Source organism: Lampetra planeri, chromosome 5 (genome assembly GCF_965212315.1).
Source record: "Lampetra planeri chromosome 5, kcLamPlan1.2.h2, whole genome shotgun sequence".
In the NCBI taxonomy this organism is placed as follows: Eukaryota; Metazoa; Chordata; class Hyperoartia; order Petromyzontiformes; family Petromyzontidae; genus Lampetra; species Lampetra planeri.
Window position 1 is genome coordinate 13,440,982 of NC_136111.1, and position 14,037 is coordinate 13,455,018.

Sequence of the window (14,037 nt, forward strand, 5' to 3'; positions counted from 1 at the left end):
ATTCCTAGAGTTCAACATTCATGCCATGACGACAATGCAGCCAGCATTGAGAGCGGCAGCGGCGCCGGCGGGTAAGCCCGGCCACCGTATTTGTTTTAGACGGCACGCTGCATGTGTCTGAACAGACAGCCCCACTAATAACCTTATTCTCCTCGGGCAACCCATTGTGTCTTGTTTACGGAAGGTGTCGCTCTTCGCGTGCACACGTTGCACGCGCTGCTGGATGTATTTACACGCGGGTAATTATTGTATCAGACCTCATACGCTTTTACTGACTTTAGCGGCACATTTACACGCTAGGCAACGTGTATGCTGATAGTGGTGATCGTATGTTTGTAGATGTTTTAGCACAATACAATATGTAAAACAGCTTAGAACTTTGGGATGAGCCTGCCCGAAGAGTGAATCCAATCGATTTCTGGGCTATAACTCAAAAAATTAAATGTTATATATTTTTGGATAGTTATAGACTACAGGATAACATTCGGCGTGCAGTCCCTTCTCAGAAAAATAATTTACACCAGTAGTCGTCTATGTGGTAAGACTTGAGCTTATGTTAACACATCATCTCATATATGTATGACATATACGTATGCGTGGTGACAATGCCGGCACCGTCAACATGGCTAGAGAGATGAAATTTGCCCTGACTAAAGTAAAGTATAAGGTTATATATATTCTTTGGGTATTTCGGTAAAGCCACGTAGATAGATCAAATAATTAAAAATAATTAAAATAATTACAATATCACGACGTTTCGATCGCAACACAAGCAATCGTCATCAGGTGAGAAATATCGCGGGAGAGCTGCTGAGAATATATGGTGGGAGCACTGCTAAGGTAAGGAGTTATAAAGGTTTGGGATGGGTGTAGCCCAAGGGTCAGTGGGAGGGGCTAGAGATTAAATTTGCATGTAAATGGGAGATCAGGTAAAGTTTGGAGGAATCTTGTGCAAGCCTCCTGTGCCAGTTCAGGAGCAGCTTCTTGCAACTTCGTCACTCTTAGCACCTCCTCTGCGCGTTCCCATGCTCGCCTCAAAATGGCGCCCGCTGGCCACGGGAGGTCTTCCGGAGACAAAATGGCACCCACCATGTGCGCGGACCCCCGTGCGGAGCCCCTTGCTCCCGCTCCTATGGAAGCTCCCGCTGGATTTTCCCCGCTCTCCTCCCCACCGTGCCCTGGGGTACGCTCCTCGTGCCGCCCGCGCCCTCTCCACATGGTGGTCCTCCGCCATGCTGCTTGGTCGGGGCGTGACCGTGGGAAAATCTCAGCCATTTTCCCCGTCGATGTGCAGCCGCTCTCTTTCCGTCGACGTGTAGCTGCTCTCGCCGTTGTGTGTAGCCGCTCTCGCTCAAAATCGCAACGGCTGTCCCACAGATGCGTAGCGGCTGCCGCGCCGATCCGCGGTGGCTCTGCGCTGCCTCGCAGCCAACGGGCTTCGTAACCAGAGTCCCGGGTCCCGAGTCCCGGGGCTGTCGGAGGGATGACCGTCTCTCCGTCCTCGTCCCGACGACACTACAGGTGGGTTTTTTAATACCCCACTCCTGACACCAATTGTAGTTTTGGAGCTCTCTTCTTTTTCTCCCTCGAGGCATGTGCGTGCGTGTGGCATGCGGCGCACACACTCAGTCGGAGACGAGGTAGTCGCAGGAGGCACCGCCTCCTCTCTCACGACCACGCTGCCGTACGACCCGGCCCAGACACAACCCTGTCCGCGTTACACCGGCGGTGTCAACCGAGACAGCCAACTACTGTCCGGCCGCGCAATAATCAGGCGAAGGCGGCAGCGACGGAGGCGGCGATGACGACAGCGACGACGAGACGAGTCCACTCCCAGAACCGGCAGCCAGGAGCTCTCGCTCTCCGCTGCTGAGATTCCCGTCATCATGGCTTAGCTCCGCCCTAGCCGCGCCTCCCTCCTCGAACCCACCAGAGGGTTCCAGGGGGCACCCTATGAGGTCTACCGTGACCCTTGTCCCAGTCCCTCCACCCTGCCGGCACACCCGTGTATATAAATCAACGGCATGTGCGCTGTGTCCACCTGCAGTTGCTGCTGCTGCTGTACAGCAGTCGGCGCTGTGTCACCACACATGTGAAAGTGAGTGTGCATCTGTACATCTGTAGTGGGGAGGGTAGTGTAGCGGTTAGTGCGCTGCGCTACGAACCCGGCCACCCGAGTTCGATTCCCGCTCACGGCCAACACCAGTGACGATTATCTGGACTGGTCCTGGGCCTCCCCTAGGTCGACTAAGCCTCAAATGTTGACCTGGTGCGGTGTGTAAACATCGCCACTGGGGAGTCAAAGGCGGCTTGGCGTGGTGTTGGCCACCCACTCCCCTGTGTGCCGTGCCGGCCTTCATAGCCGCTGCTTGCTAACAGCGCTTGCCCCACCAGTCTGTTTAGGATAATGTTTAGGCTACATGGGGATCGTTGTCGTTGAAATGTGTGCGTGCCTCCACCCCCCCCCCCCCCCCCCCCATGTGTGTGCAATTGTGGGGACTCATTACGCTTCTTCCGGCAGGCAAGCCAGTATAATGACTTTTTCTATTTATCTTACTTTACGTTATGTTTTATTTACTATACAGTATATATTACATTATTACTTGACAACTTACAATATTTCTTCTTATTTATGAGTTTAACAATGCTTCCCTATTTTGTTGAACCACAACACTGACCATATGTGCATTTAAATGCATCAAATTGCAGTGTTGTATTCCGACTTACGAACCGTTCGACTACTGACGCATTCGACTTACGAACGGGCGTCAAGAACTGAATATGTTCGCAAGTCGAGGACTGCCGGGGTTGTTAAATAAAAAATCCCGACATATTCGAGGGGATAACACTCCATGGTCCGCACAGATGGGAGGAAACCGCACTTGCTGTACTGCCATCTTCTGGCGGTGTGGTAGCACAGCGGGTTTGGGAGTTTCACAAGATCTGCGTTGATCTATCAACCCCTGCCTCCAAAACGCTGGACAAGAAGAAACTTACCACCACACCCGATGTCCATAAATGACGTCACGCACCTTAGGGGGGGGGGGGGGTCAGACATTTGTGACGATATGTGACGAAGGGGGGGGGTTAGAGAAATGTGACGTCGCATCAAAATGCGCAACTTTAAATATAAACAACACGTTCAACTTAATTAAATATAACAACACAATTTTTATTTATTAATTTTGATTATTAACTATTTGATTATTTAAATTTATTAAGGTAACCTTTTATTTATTCCATGAAGGAGAATTTTGCTTCTCCATCAGAGAATGGAGAAGCATAAATTTAGTTATTCAACATTTTTATTTTAATGATTCTACCAAGGCTTTTCATTCTGTAGAATGAATATTTGATTGTTATAATTGTACTCTCCATTTTGCTTCATTCTACTATAAAGTTTCAAGTACAGTATGTTTTTATATTTATAATTACTTTTAATATATGATAATTATAGGAGAATTTCAATATAATATTCTGAACATCTGCAGTTTTAGTTAGACGATGAATATTTTCAAGTTAATTTTATGCTAAATGTCAGCTTTCCAACGCCTCCTTTTTAATACGTGTTTTCTCCTACAACATCAGAGTGCAGCGCCACATTAAATACGCACTACAATGACAATAGTTTAAAGCGATTTGAAGCATGTTTTATTTTTTGGGGGGGGGGGGCAGAGCTTTGTGACGTCATATTTGAGGGGGGTCTGACTTTTTGTGACGCCGTGTGACGAGGGGGAGGGTCAAAAATCGTCCAAAATCGCGTGACGTCATTTATGGACGGCCCCTATGCTATATACAGTACTTACATTATCATAGTCAATTACGACCATTAAATGATAAAATAAAAACTTTAATTTTAATGTGAATAGACAGGTATATATAAAAGGAAACGTATTGTTATTTACATGTTTCAATTCGGCATGACGTCACTATCGGCCACGCTCGCTGTGACGTCACCTTCCAGTCAGACGTCGCTCGACCGCTCTGACGCCGCTGCGCGCGCGACGACACCTTTCAGCGACATGACGTCATCCGCGCGCCTATCGCGTCATCCCTACACCGTGACGTCATTCCACGCCATGGCGTCGCTGTGCGCGGGGACACGCGACTCGCGCGTGCTCGTGTGCGCGGGGGCGCGCGCGCTGCTCCTCGCGCCCCCCCTCGGCGAAGGGTACGTGGTGGGGGTGGGGGGTACGTGGTGGGGGTGGGGGGGGGTGGGGGGGGTACGTGGGGGGGGTGGGGGGGGTACGTGGTGGGGGTGGGGGGGGTACGTGGTGGGGGTGGGGGGGGGTACGTGGTGGGGGTGGGGGGGGTACGTGGTGGGGGTGGGGGGGGTACGTGGTGGGGGTGGGGGGTACGTGGTGGGGGTGGGGGGGTACGTGGTGGGGGGTACGTGGGTCTGTTACGTTGGTTGTCTCAACGTGCACCTAGCTTGGCACAGGCGCCATGGTGACGTCAGCGCGTCGCTTGCGGTGGCTTTGGCTGCGGTGCAGCTCAAAAGTTGCAACCCCATGACTCCATGAAGCTCTGCGCGTGTGTGTGCGCGCTCGCAAACGGCACTTTCCCCCAACAATCAGTCTCTGTGTGCACCTCTGAACATGTGCCCGTGTCACCGTCTTGTGCCAGGGAAGCTCGAGTGGTGGAGTTCGACACACGCTCGGACACGCAGGGGCAAGCGCCGGGCACGTGAGTCTCAACGCCGCAGCGCAAAGTGGTACTGCCCGCGGCAGGCCCCCTACCCGTGTGCCGTCGGGGCACGTCTGGTCGTGAAGGCACGAGCCGGATCGGTTGTGGGAGCAGAGCCGGCACGGCTGGGATCATGGGTTCAGATCTAGGTTAAGCACACTGTGAGTAAACCTTGCAATAGATTGATGTATTTCAGTTTAGTCCTAGATTTGAAGTTTTCGTGACTGCAAGGATTCATACTCTTTGTTTTTTTCGGTAAAGTCACGTAGGTAAAAAATGTAACACAAGCCTCCGTCATCAGGTGTCACTGCTCAAGTAAAATTGCTGTAGCAATTTTTAGTCGTCTATTTTACTCCACAATAGAGTCTGCGGTGTGATATAACTCCGTGGATAGCCCCGTCAAGTCGAGTGTGCCAGCCTCGCTGAGTGCAATACACGATTGCCCCCCAGGGCAATTAGGTTGAATTGGCCATGATTTTTTTCTAAAGTATATTTCTGGTCTAATTTTTACCATCTGTTTGAATTGTTTTCTCTCTTTTTTTTCTCTGGTGTAGTTTGGCCACTTCATCAGCTTAAAGTTAACAATATGTAATTTGCGTGTAAAGCAAATGATCGATTTCAACGCAATTATGCGTGTACAGTATAATGAGTAAAACTAGATTCGAAGCTTTCGTGACTGCAGGAATTACTCTTTGGTTCTTTCCGTAAAGTCCCGTTGAAAATATGATTTTATTTTCTACGTGACTTTACCAAAAGAACCAAAGAGTATAGTGAGTGTGATGAATACTTCAATATGACGATTCAGTGCAATGTGACTGCTCTAATACTATGTTCGTGGCGTCCCCTCTGCACGTGCCGACGACAGCGTGAGTGCGGGCGCGCAGGGCCTGATCCTGGCCGCCTGCCTCTCCTCCAGGGGGGATCTCATCGCCATCGCCGACGATTTCAAACGGCTGAGCGTGTTCCGCGTGCGGTCCTCCTGGGAGAGGCTTTTCTCCTGGTGCGTTAACACCACACGCATTCACTCGTCGACTGCGCACAGCAATCGTTCGCAGGTCGTGTGCGCAGCACTGCATGCAAGTATCCGTAGACGAGACTCCTGCTCAGGTCGAACTTTTTGACCCGTGACCCGACCCGTGACCCGACCCGTGACCCGACCCGCGACTTTGTGACCTCACCCGAATCCGTAACCCACTTCAATACCGCCGTTTGACCTGAAATCGATGCACAAATAAAAATGTCTAGAATTTACGTCTTATGTTTGGATGGCGTGTTATTTTTTTACGAAAGTGAGAGTGTAAAACCTACATTTCAAGTTGCTCAAAATGTGGTGCCCAGTTTCTAAACGAGTAGTCGTGTACGCAAAATCTAAACTAAATTATGTGTGGTTCATCGCAAGTCATCTGCGAGCGTCCCGTGATGAACACGACCTGACCCGCACTCAAAACGCAGGCCAAACCCACCGGCTCTTTGGTTCACCTGCTGGTACCCAACGCGATGCAGGACTAACTTCCCTTTGTTTATCCAGGAGAACCTCGTTAAGATTCATGACTCCCGCAAGAGGATTGTGCATTGGCATGTTTTTGCCAATTCCTTAAAGAGTGTTTTGCGAGTTGGTGGAAATTTGAGTTTCTGTGGAAAACAACCCCTCCCTTCACGGACTCAAAACACAAACAGATGGATTGGCAATGTGCTAAATTGATTTTGCTTGATAATTTCTATTTTGTCATAGAATACGGGTTTGGGAAAAAATGTAATATTTCACGTGCACCACAAAGATTTGAACAGCAGCAACAGCCTGATGTATCCCTACTGGTCTGATTCACTGAACTATTCTATCGTGTTTAATGGAAAAGGCCTGTCAGCCAAAATTCATCATCATCATCGTTCTTCTGAGTGACTTACAGTGCTAAGTTACAGAGGGCAGTGCTTCAAAATCCATTATTGTACTGTGCTTCTCTGCTGGCCTGTCTGTGCTCCCCACCTTCGCCAAGCTGCACTGACCAGCATGGTGAAGTGTGTTAAAATAACCCCTCATCTCTAACATCATAATGCCAGGCCATACACGAGCCTGGGAACATCAGAGAGTGCTGCAAAGTTTGTCTGCACTTTGCTGCCCCATCTCCCATACAGCCCAGATCTGGCACACTACATCTGCGCAGTTCTTTGATGAATGCCCTCCAACTCTGTTGCCCCAGTACTGGACGCTGCTTGCAGATGACTACTTGATACAAATGAATAATTTTACAGTGATGGAATGGTTACACATGGGTGCAAGTACATAAAAGAGCAAGGAGACTTGAACAATAACAGAGCCTTTATTGTACTCTCATGAATCAATCGTAAGTTAAAGAAAAAAAATGTAACTGCATATAATTTTCATAAAATTCACACAAATTGAAAACAATCATAACATACATCTCTGCATCGTCACTTGCCTCTTAGATATGATATGCGCATCTCTCGCCCAAATCCACCCCTCATCCCTTACTGCTTTCCCCGGAAGATTTGCTGGTTTATCCAGGATGTTTCTGTTGCGCGTCGTCGCTTTAAGATGTTCCTCTGTTCCTATTTTGTTTGTTGCGGTTGCACCCGACTCAAGAGCCGCATGGCTCACAGGGCTATACCTAATCAATGAAACTTGCCACTCCACTTCTCTGCCCCTCCCCCGCTGCAGCTCGGTCCCACGCTGTTGCACGGCACTGGCATTGGTTCCCGATGGGCACCCGGCGCCCAGCGGTGAGAACGGCGGAGCCAGAGACGCGGCTGGGGGGGCGATCGTGCTGGCCGCTGACCGTGCCGGGGATGTGTACCACTTCCGAGTCACGCCGGGATCTCCGGCCCAGATCGCGGAGGAGGCAGTCAATGGACAACCCCTCTTGGGACACCTTTCCATGCTGTTAGATTTGGTAAAACACGCGGCACCGACTCGCACACATTTACAGTTGCAGCAAAACTTCACTACACCTTGGCGATGTGAGGGGGTGCTCATTTCTGATGTTGTTATTCATATTTATCTGCAAAAAATTACTCCCGTTATAGGTATGGTTATTCATGGATAATTAGAATGACTTTGCCACCAATTCCGTCATAGTTGAACCTTAACTGCCCAATGAGAGTCTACTCTAAGAGATATTATAATTTGGCCCCCCTTCCAAGTTTGTCTGTGGATTATAGGATCAATGTATACATTGGATATTGAGGTCAATTCATGTGTGTGGATAATAGGAAGACCAGATAATGTGGGCGTTGGCAAGATGAGTTTTATTGTGTAAATGTAATCATCGACTAACCAATCCAATTGCGATTGGCTGGCAGTGGGTGTACGTGAGCTTGACCTTTCTGTTTCCCCACATGTCACGATTGTCCCGTGTCCTCCCTGTATTTCCGCGTGTCCTGCAACTTGCTTTTTTTACAATGTTTCCTGCGTTCCCTGTGTCCTGGTGTCTCAAATGTCCCTGTGCTGTGCTTCTCCAAGTGCCCCCACTCTCCCAATGCCCACGTGTTTGTCATATTCACTGCATTCACCTCATCTCTTGTACTCCTGTCTCCTCGGTCCTCATGTCTCCATCTCTTCCATACCTGAATGCTCGCTACATTCTGCCTGTTCCAGTGTCTGTAACCCTCATGTCCGTTTTGCTTCCATCGTCCCTCATTCCCTGTATGTCCCGTGTCCCCGCGTTCCCGCATACCCCATGTCTCCCGTGTGTCCCGTACCTTCACGTCTCCTCATCTCTCGCATCCCCCGTGTTCCTCGTGTCCACAGGCAGTGACGGAGGATGCTCGCTTTGTCGTCACGTCTGACCGCGATGAGAAAGTGCGCGTGTCTCTACTGGACGCTCCTCACAACATCCACACCTTCTGCCTGGGCCATACCGCGTGGGAACCACACTACCACACCACCACACCACCACACCACCAAACCACCACACCACCATACCACCACACCACCATACCACCACACCACCGCGTTATCGCAACACGCTGCACCCCACACCACATTGCCTCGGTACACATCGCCACACCGCCGCGTGACGTAACAACCCACACCGATACACCGCACTACACCACACGTTACGTTACCTCATCGCAAAACCACCACACTATCCATCTCTATGCACCACAGCACCACCTTACTCATCACCACATATGACTCTAGGTGGCCAAATATTTAATAATCTATTCGTTGCTTTGCTCGTTTAGACCGTCCCGTTTTTTATTGGACATTAATGATTCCTTGACGTCATTCGCAAGAGTAGACCATTGTGCACCGGCATCATGGTCCAAATTTGACATGTTTGATAAATTACCCGTAAAGTTCTCCGTTGGTATTTACGTAGCAATGACCTCCTCCTTACTGCGAAATAACCCTACTGAAATAGAGTCATGAGACTCGGTGAATCTTTCCTGGGTAAACAAGCATAATAGTAGTGATAATAAAATACTGTCCTGGCTGAGTCTTGCGTATTCATTTTAGAGACGAGTAGCTTTCGGTTGACGTCATATTCCCCACCATACTCGGCACACATTTTACTTACGCCACATTATGCTACACCGCAGCAAAATACACTGCACTGTGCTCTGCGTGTGACGATGGCGTTGTGCGTTGCGTGTGTCGCTTCAGGTTCGTGAGCCGAGTGACTCTGATGAAGAATCACCCAGATAAGCTCCTCACAGGTTCTGGGGTGAGACCTCTTTTGTAGTGACTCTGATCGAAGTGAATCCATGGCGTGAGATAGTACACAGAGGGCTTCACTAGCAATGGCACGTGGGTGACTATGTAATGACATTCTGTGGCTGAGATGGCACACCAAAATTAAGAAAAAAATGATAGGCTTTTTTTTTTACTTTCTGTCTGTTTTTGTCTGCATGTCTGTATATCTCCGTGTCTACATGCGTATTTCTGTGGGTTTGTGTCTCGGCGAGTATTTCTGTGCGTGCGTGTGTCTCTGTATTTCCCTGTCTCTGTGTGTGTATTTCTGCGTGTGTGCGTGTGTGTCTCCGTGTCTTTCTCTGTACCTTTGTTGCCAGGGCTGGTTTTTTCCCACCATTACCACCATGGAAACACCTCCCCTACTAATTCGTTTTTTTACTGCCATTTCCTTGATTTCACTGATTTTATTATTATAAATTGACGATTTCCGTGACCTTTGTGACAAACTCATAGCCTTAATCATGGGTTATCCATGTAAAATATGCGGCTTTATCTCTGTTTAGTGCTTTGTGAATTCATCGTTTTACCCCGTTGTGGTTAGTGCACTCTTCCAACAAACGACCGTGAAGGCATTTGAAGGGTTTTTAATGGCAATGCTGCATTTTGCGTGCAGAGGGCGACAGTGAGCTGATAGAATGGATGTGCTGAGATGCAGGCACCGTGGATGATCAACATGTGTACACGTACAGTCCATTTGTCAATCTACTGCTGGATGATGCCCTCCCCATGTGGTGCAGATTGTGGGGGTTAATTGACCATACTTCACAACAATTATGTTTCGTATGGCTGCTGATGTATATGCAGAGCAACAACCACTATTTCACATTCGGGTGGTCAAGGCAGATAATACACGCTGGTCAGTGTCGGTTGGTGAAGCCAGACAGTATAGGCAGAGCATCGTACAGCACGACAATGCATTGCCTTCTGGTGACAACGTGTCCCCGTCTATAACACCGTTATGTGTATGGTGGGCACACATCCTTGCTGTATGTAAAAATTCCCAATTCTCATGTTCTCACTGCAGCGAAACTTCGTTGTAATGTTCCCACTCTGCGTGTATTCCCGTATCTACGCCCCATTCTTTTTATTCCCCGATTTCCCATTTTGTGTAATGGTACAGGTCACAGTGTCCTTGAGATGCAGTCGCATTTCTGTATTTTAGAAATCAAAATGTTTAAATGTATTGCACTCATTGTTCTACGAATTGATGTTTCGGAGAACAATCACATTGTCACCTTGCCATTCAATTTGTCCGATCCCCTGAAAATCATAACTTGGAAATGATTTTGTGTATTTGTAAATAAGTCTTAAAAGGTACTTTAAAATGTATCTCGCACTTTACGCTGAAATGAATCCACGGAACAGGATGGTACAGTGCGCCTGTGGGACTTGACCTCTGGCCGGGAGATCAGCTCTTGCAACCTCAACCCAAGCCCTGACGAGCAGCGCAAGGTGACACACACACAAAGATAAAGATCCCCCTCGTAGCGTTAACAGGTTTGGGGCAAGTGCTGTTAGCGAGCACCTAATGAAGACCGGCACGGCACACGAGGGGGTGAGTAGCCAGCACCACGCCCGGCTGCCTTTGTCTCCCCAGTGGCAATGATTACACACCACACCAGGTACTCACTTGAAGCCGAGTCAACCTAGGGGAGGCCCAGGACGGGTTCAGATAATTGTCACTGCTGTTGGCCATGAGCAGCGCAGCGCTACGCACGTACACACACACACGATGCTCATCTTGTTTTACATCCAATCGTTTGGTGATACTGCTCGTCAATAACACTGCGGCCTTAAAGAAAATCAAATTAAGTGACATTTCAGACAATGACCCTTCTTCATAATACATATCGGATAAGGTGATGGCCACAACACGCCTCGTGCGTTGTATGGGCTGTGTTGGTTCGAATTCCCACAGGCCGTAAGTCTGAATGGGAAGCCGTTGTGTGTTAATGATGGATATGAGATGTCCATTGACTAAAAGCAGGGCTTGGCATGTGCTTTTAATCACGTGGCACACAAGACTGAGAACTGCCTGGTGGCCATCCCCATGTAACCTGTCGCGTAGAGTCACGAAGAGGGGTCGAGGGTTGTCATGATTCATCGGTTGAACGGCTATATGGAATTTATGCATTGTGAGGCCATCGATCAGTTATAAGGATAATATGCAAATTATGCTCTGACGTTACTTTTTGACCAATGAAGAAAAAGTTAATTAGATCGGAGATGATAAGGATGATATGCAAACTGCAAATAAGGTTGGAACACTAAAACAGTAACAAAATATTGATTGTTTGTGGTTGTGTTGTGGTGTTGGTGGTTGTGTTGTGGTGTTTGTGGTTGTGTTGTGGTGGTTGTGTCGTGTGTACAGGGGAGCGCTGGTGCGCTACGAACCCAGCGACCCGAATTCGATTACAGCTCACGGCCAACACCAGTGACGAATATCTGAACCAGTCCTGGGCCTCCTGGTGCAATAGGCAAATATCACCACTCGGGAGACAAAGGCGGCCGGGCGTGGTGCTGGCCACCCACCCCCCTCGTGTGCCCTGCTGCCCTTCATAGGTGCTCGCTAACAGTACATTGCCCTACAGTGTGTTAAGGCTATCTAGGGGATCTTTGTCTTTGATGTGTACAGGAGCATCCTGTGTCCTGCGTTGCGCACACGGCGACGTTGGACATGATCGCCGCTGTTTGTGAAAGGTGAGAAGCAGCATCAAGCACGCTCGCCCACGCTCACCCACGCTCACCCACGCTCACCCACGCTCACCCACACTTACTCGCAACACACACGGCAACAGCTGCCGTTTGCCTGCAAGTGCTGGTTATATTGTCGCAGAGCTTGTGCCAAGCTAAGTTCACTCACTCGCCCACATACACAAAGATAACCCTTTATGGTGGATGCAGTTAGCGAGCACCTTATAAGACCATCGCTGCACACCCAGCCCCACAGATCTGATATTGGCCAAACTGCTTCAGGTACTAATTTTGGTACTAACTTAATGCCAAGTCATTCTAAGGGAAGCTCAGAAGAAGTCCGATAGATTTATACACGTCCCACACTCTTTACCTCTCGCTCTGATTCTCATTTTATTTTCCATTCGCAGACTTCCTGGAGTTCACCTCCTCCACTTGGTCAACTGTGCCGAGGAAGGCAGAGATCCCACAATGCACAGGTTGGGTGAGATGCTCGCTCCTGATTGGCCTGTGCTGAGTGCCTCCTTTGACGGCCAATCACGGCTCTGGCTGCTGGGCGGCCGCCCCTGCCTCTGTGTGCGTGTCTACGCTGCACGGCATGAAGGGAAATTTGAGGTGCGTCGCCGGCTCCGGGTTTTCCACACGGCACACGCCCGGATGTGCGATTGTGGGTGGGGGTTGTTGCTGATGGTGGTTTGCTGATGATGATGATGGTGGAGACGGTGGGTTTTGGTGGGTGTGTTGGTCTTGGTCACAGGTTATATTGGTAATTTAGATTGGTAATTTATGGGAGTGGTTACAGCTTGGATTTTTGTGGCATTGATAGCGGTGGTGACGGTGACACACCACCTCTCTCTTGCAGCTTCTTCCACTGTCTGAAGCGGAGTCATTGTCTCGCTCCCTTGCACAGATGCCCGAAGAATTACCAGGTTCGTAATACATATTGGACACAGTTTGCTACCTTAAGTAGGCCACCACTATCCCAGAAAGTGAGGTTTGAAGACCCACAGAAGCATTCCGAGGCAATAAGCTTTCTAATTTGTATTTCTAGGGAGAGATTATGCTGGCTAAAAGCTAGCCGAACTATTGTGATGCACAAATATCACATTTGCATAGTTTTGACATACCTTGAAAACACCGCTTATTGATGTACTAGGTAATCAGACAGTGTCTCCTTCATATTATCTGTTTGTCCTCATGAAAAAGGACAGATATATGAAGGGGGCATTATCTGCGTATATATTTTCATTACCTATACTTTCCACAGTCGACGAATCGACCCCATCGCTACCCATTAGGGACTTCCTGCCAGAGAGCACGTGTGCTGTATTAACACGCGCAAGCATGCGGCCTCTCGCCCGCGACCCCTACCCCCCCGTGGTGTGTGCTCTCAGAGTCGGCGTGGTCGAGCTTCTCGGCGCTGTACCGGCACCCGATCGACGGCTCCGAGGTCTACTTCCAGCGCAAGGAGGAGCGTCTTGAGAAGCGCAAGCGCAAGCACTAGAGGCCGCCACCCCACCCAACGGAAGATGTTTCTGGCACTGGTCGCCGATGCCTCCAAGTGAATGATTACGTTTCCCCAAAGCTCGCACTCGTTGAAAACTGGCATGGAAACTTCAAATCGGACACACAAAGACGCGGGTCACGTGACTATGCCTAGGCTGTGTGAGCAAACGTCAAACAAACATTCGTTTCTCGCCAAAACTCGTGTTTTTTAATGACTCGACTGAACTCTTGTCGCCCTGTGGCACTGCCGTATGATGTTGCTCACAATAAATGCGTCGATGGAGATGGTTTGCTGATGACGGTTTCCCAAGTGTGCCATGACCAGAGTTGTCCGATGACACGGTCGCAACGCCATGACGGAGCAGCAAGGAAAGGAAGGCCCCTTCCCCCACGTGAATACGGCTCGGCAGAGAGAAGCCCTCACCATCATAATTCCC

At 49.2% G+C, this 14,037-nt stretch overlaps 1 protein-coding gene across 1 annotated transcript; it reads left to right on the top strand.

Annotated features, from left to right (window-relative positions):
- The first annotated feature begins 4,014 nt into the window (after positions 1-4,014).
- Positions 4,015-13,896, top strand: WDR4 (WDR4 tRNA N7-guanosine methyltransferase non-catalytic subunit). The gene is made up of 11 exons (XM_078594550.1): positions 4,015-4,171; positions 4,627-4,686; positions 5,552-5,686; positions 7,364-7,595; positions 8,453-8,565; positions 9,311-9,371; positions 10,766-10,852; positions 12,036-12,100; positions 12,505-12,709; positions 12,957-13,023; positions 13,489-13,896. The coding sequence occupies exons 1-11, from the start codon at positions 4,023-4,025 to the stop codon at positions 13,596-13,598; spliced, it is 1,284 nt and encodes a 427-aa protein (XP_078450676.1). The 5' UTR covers positions 4,015-4,022; the 3' UTR covers positions 13,599-13,896.
- The last annotated feature ends 141 nt before the right edge of the window (positions 13,897-14,037 follow it).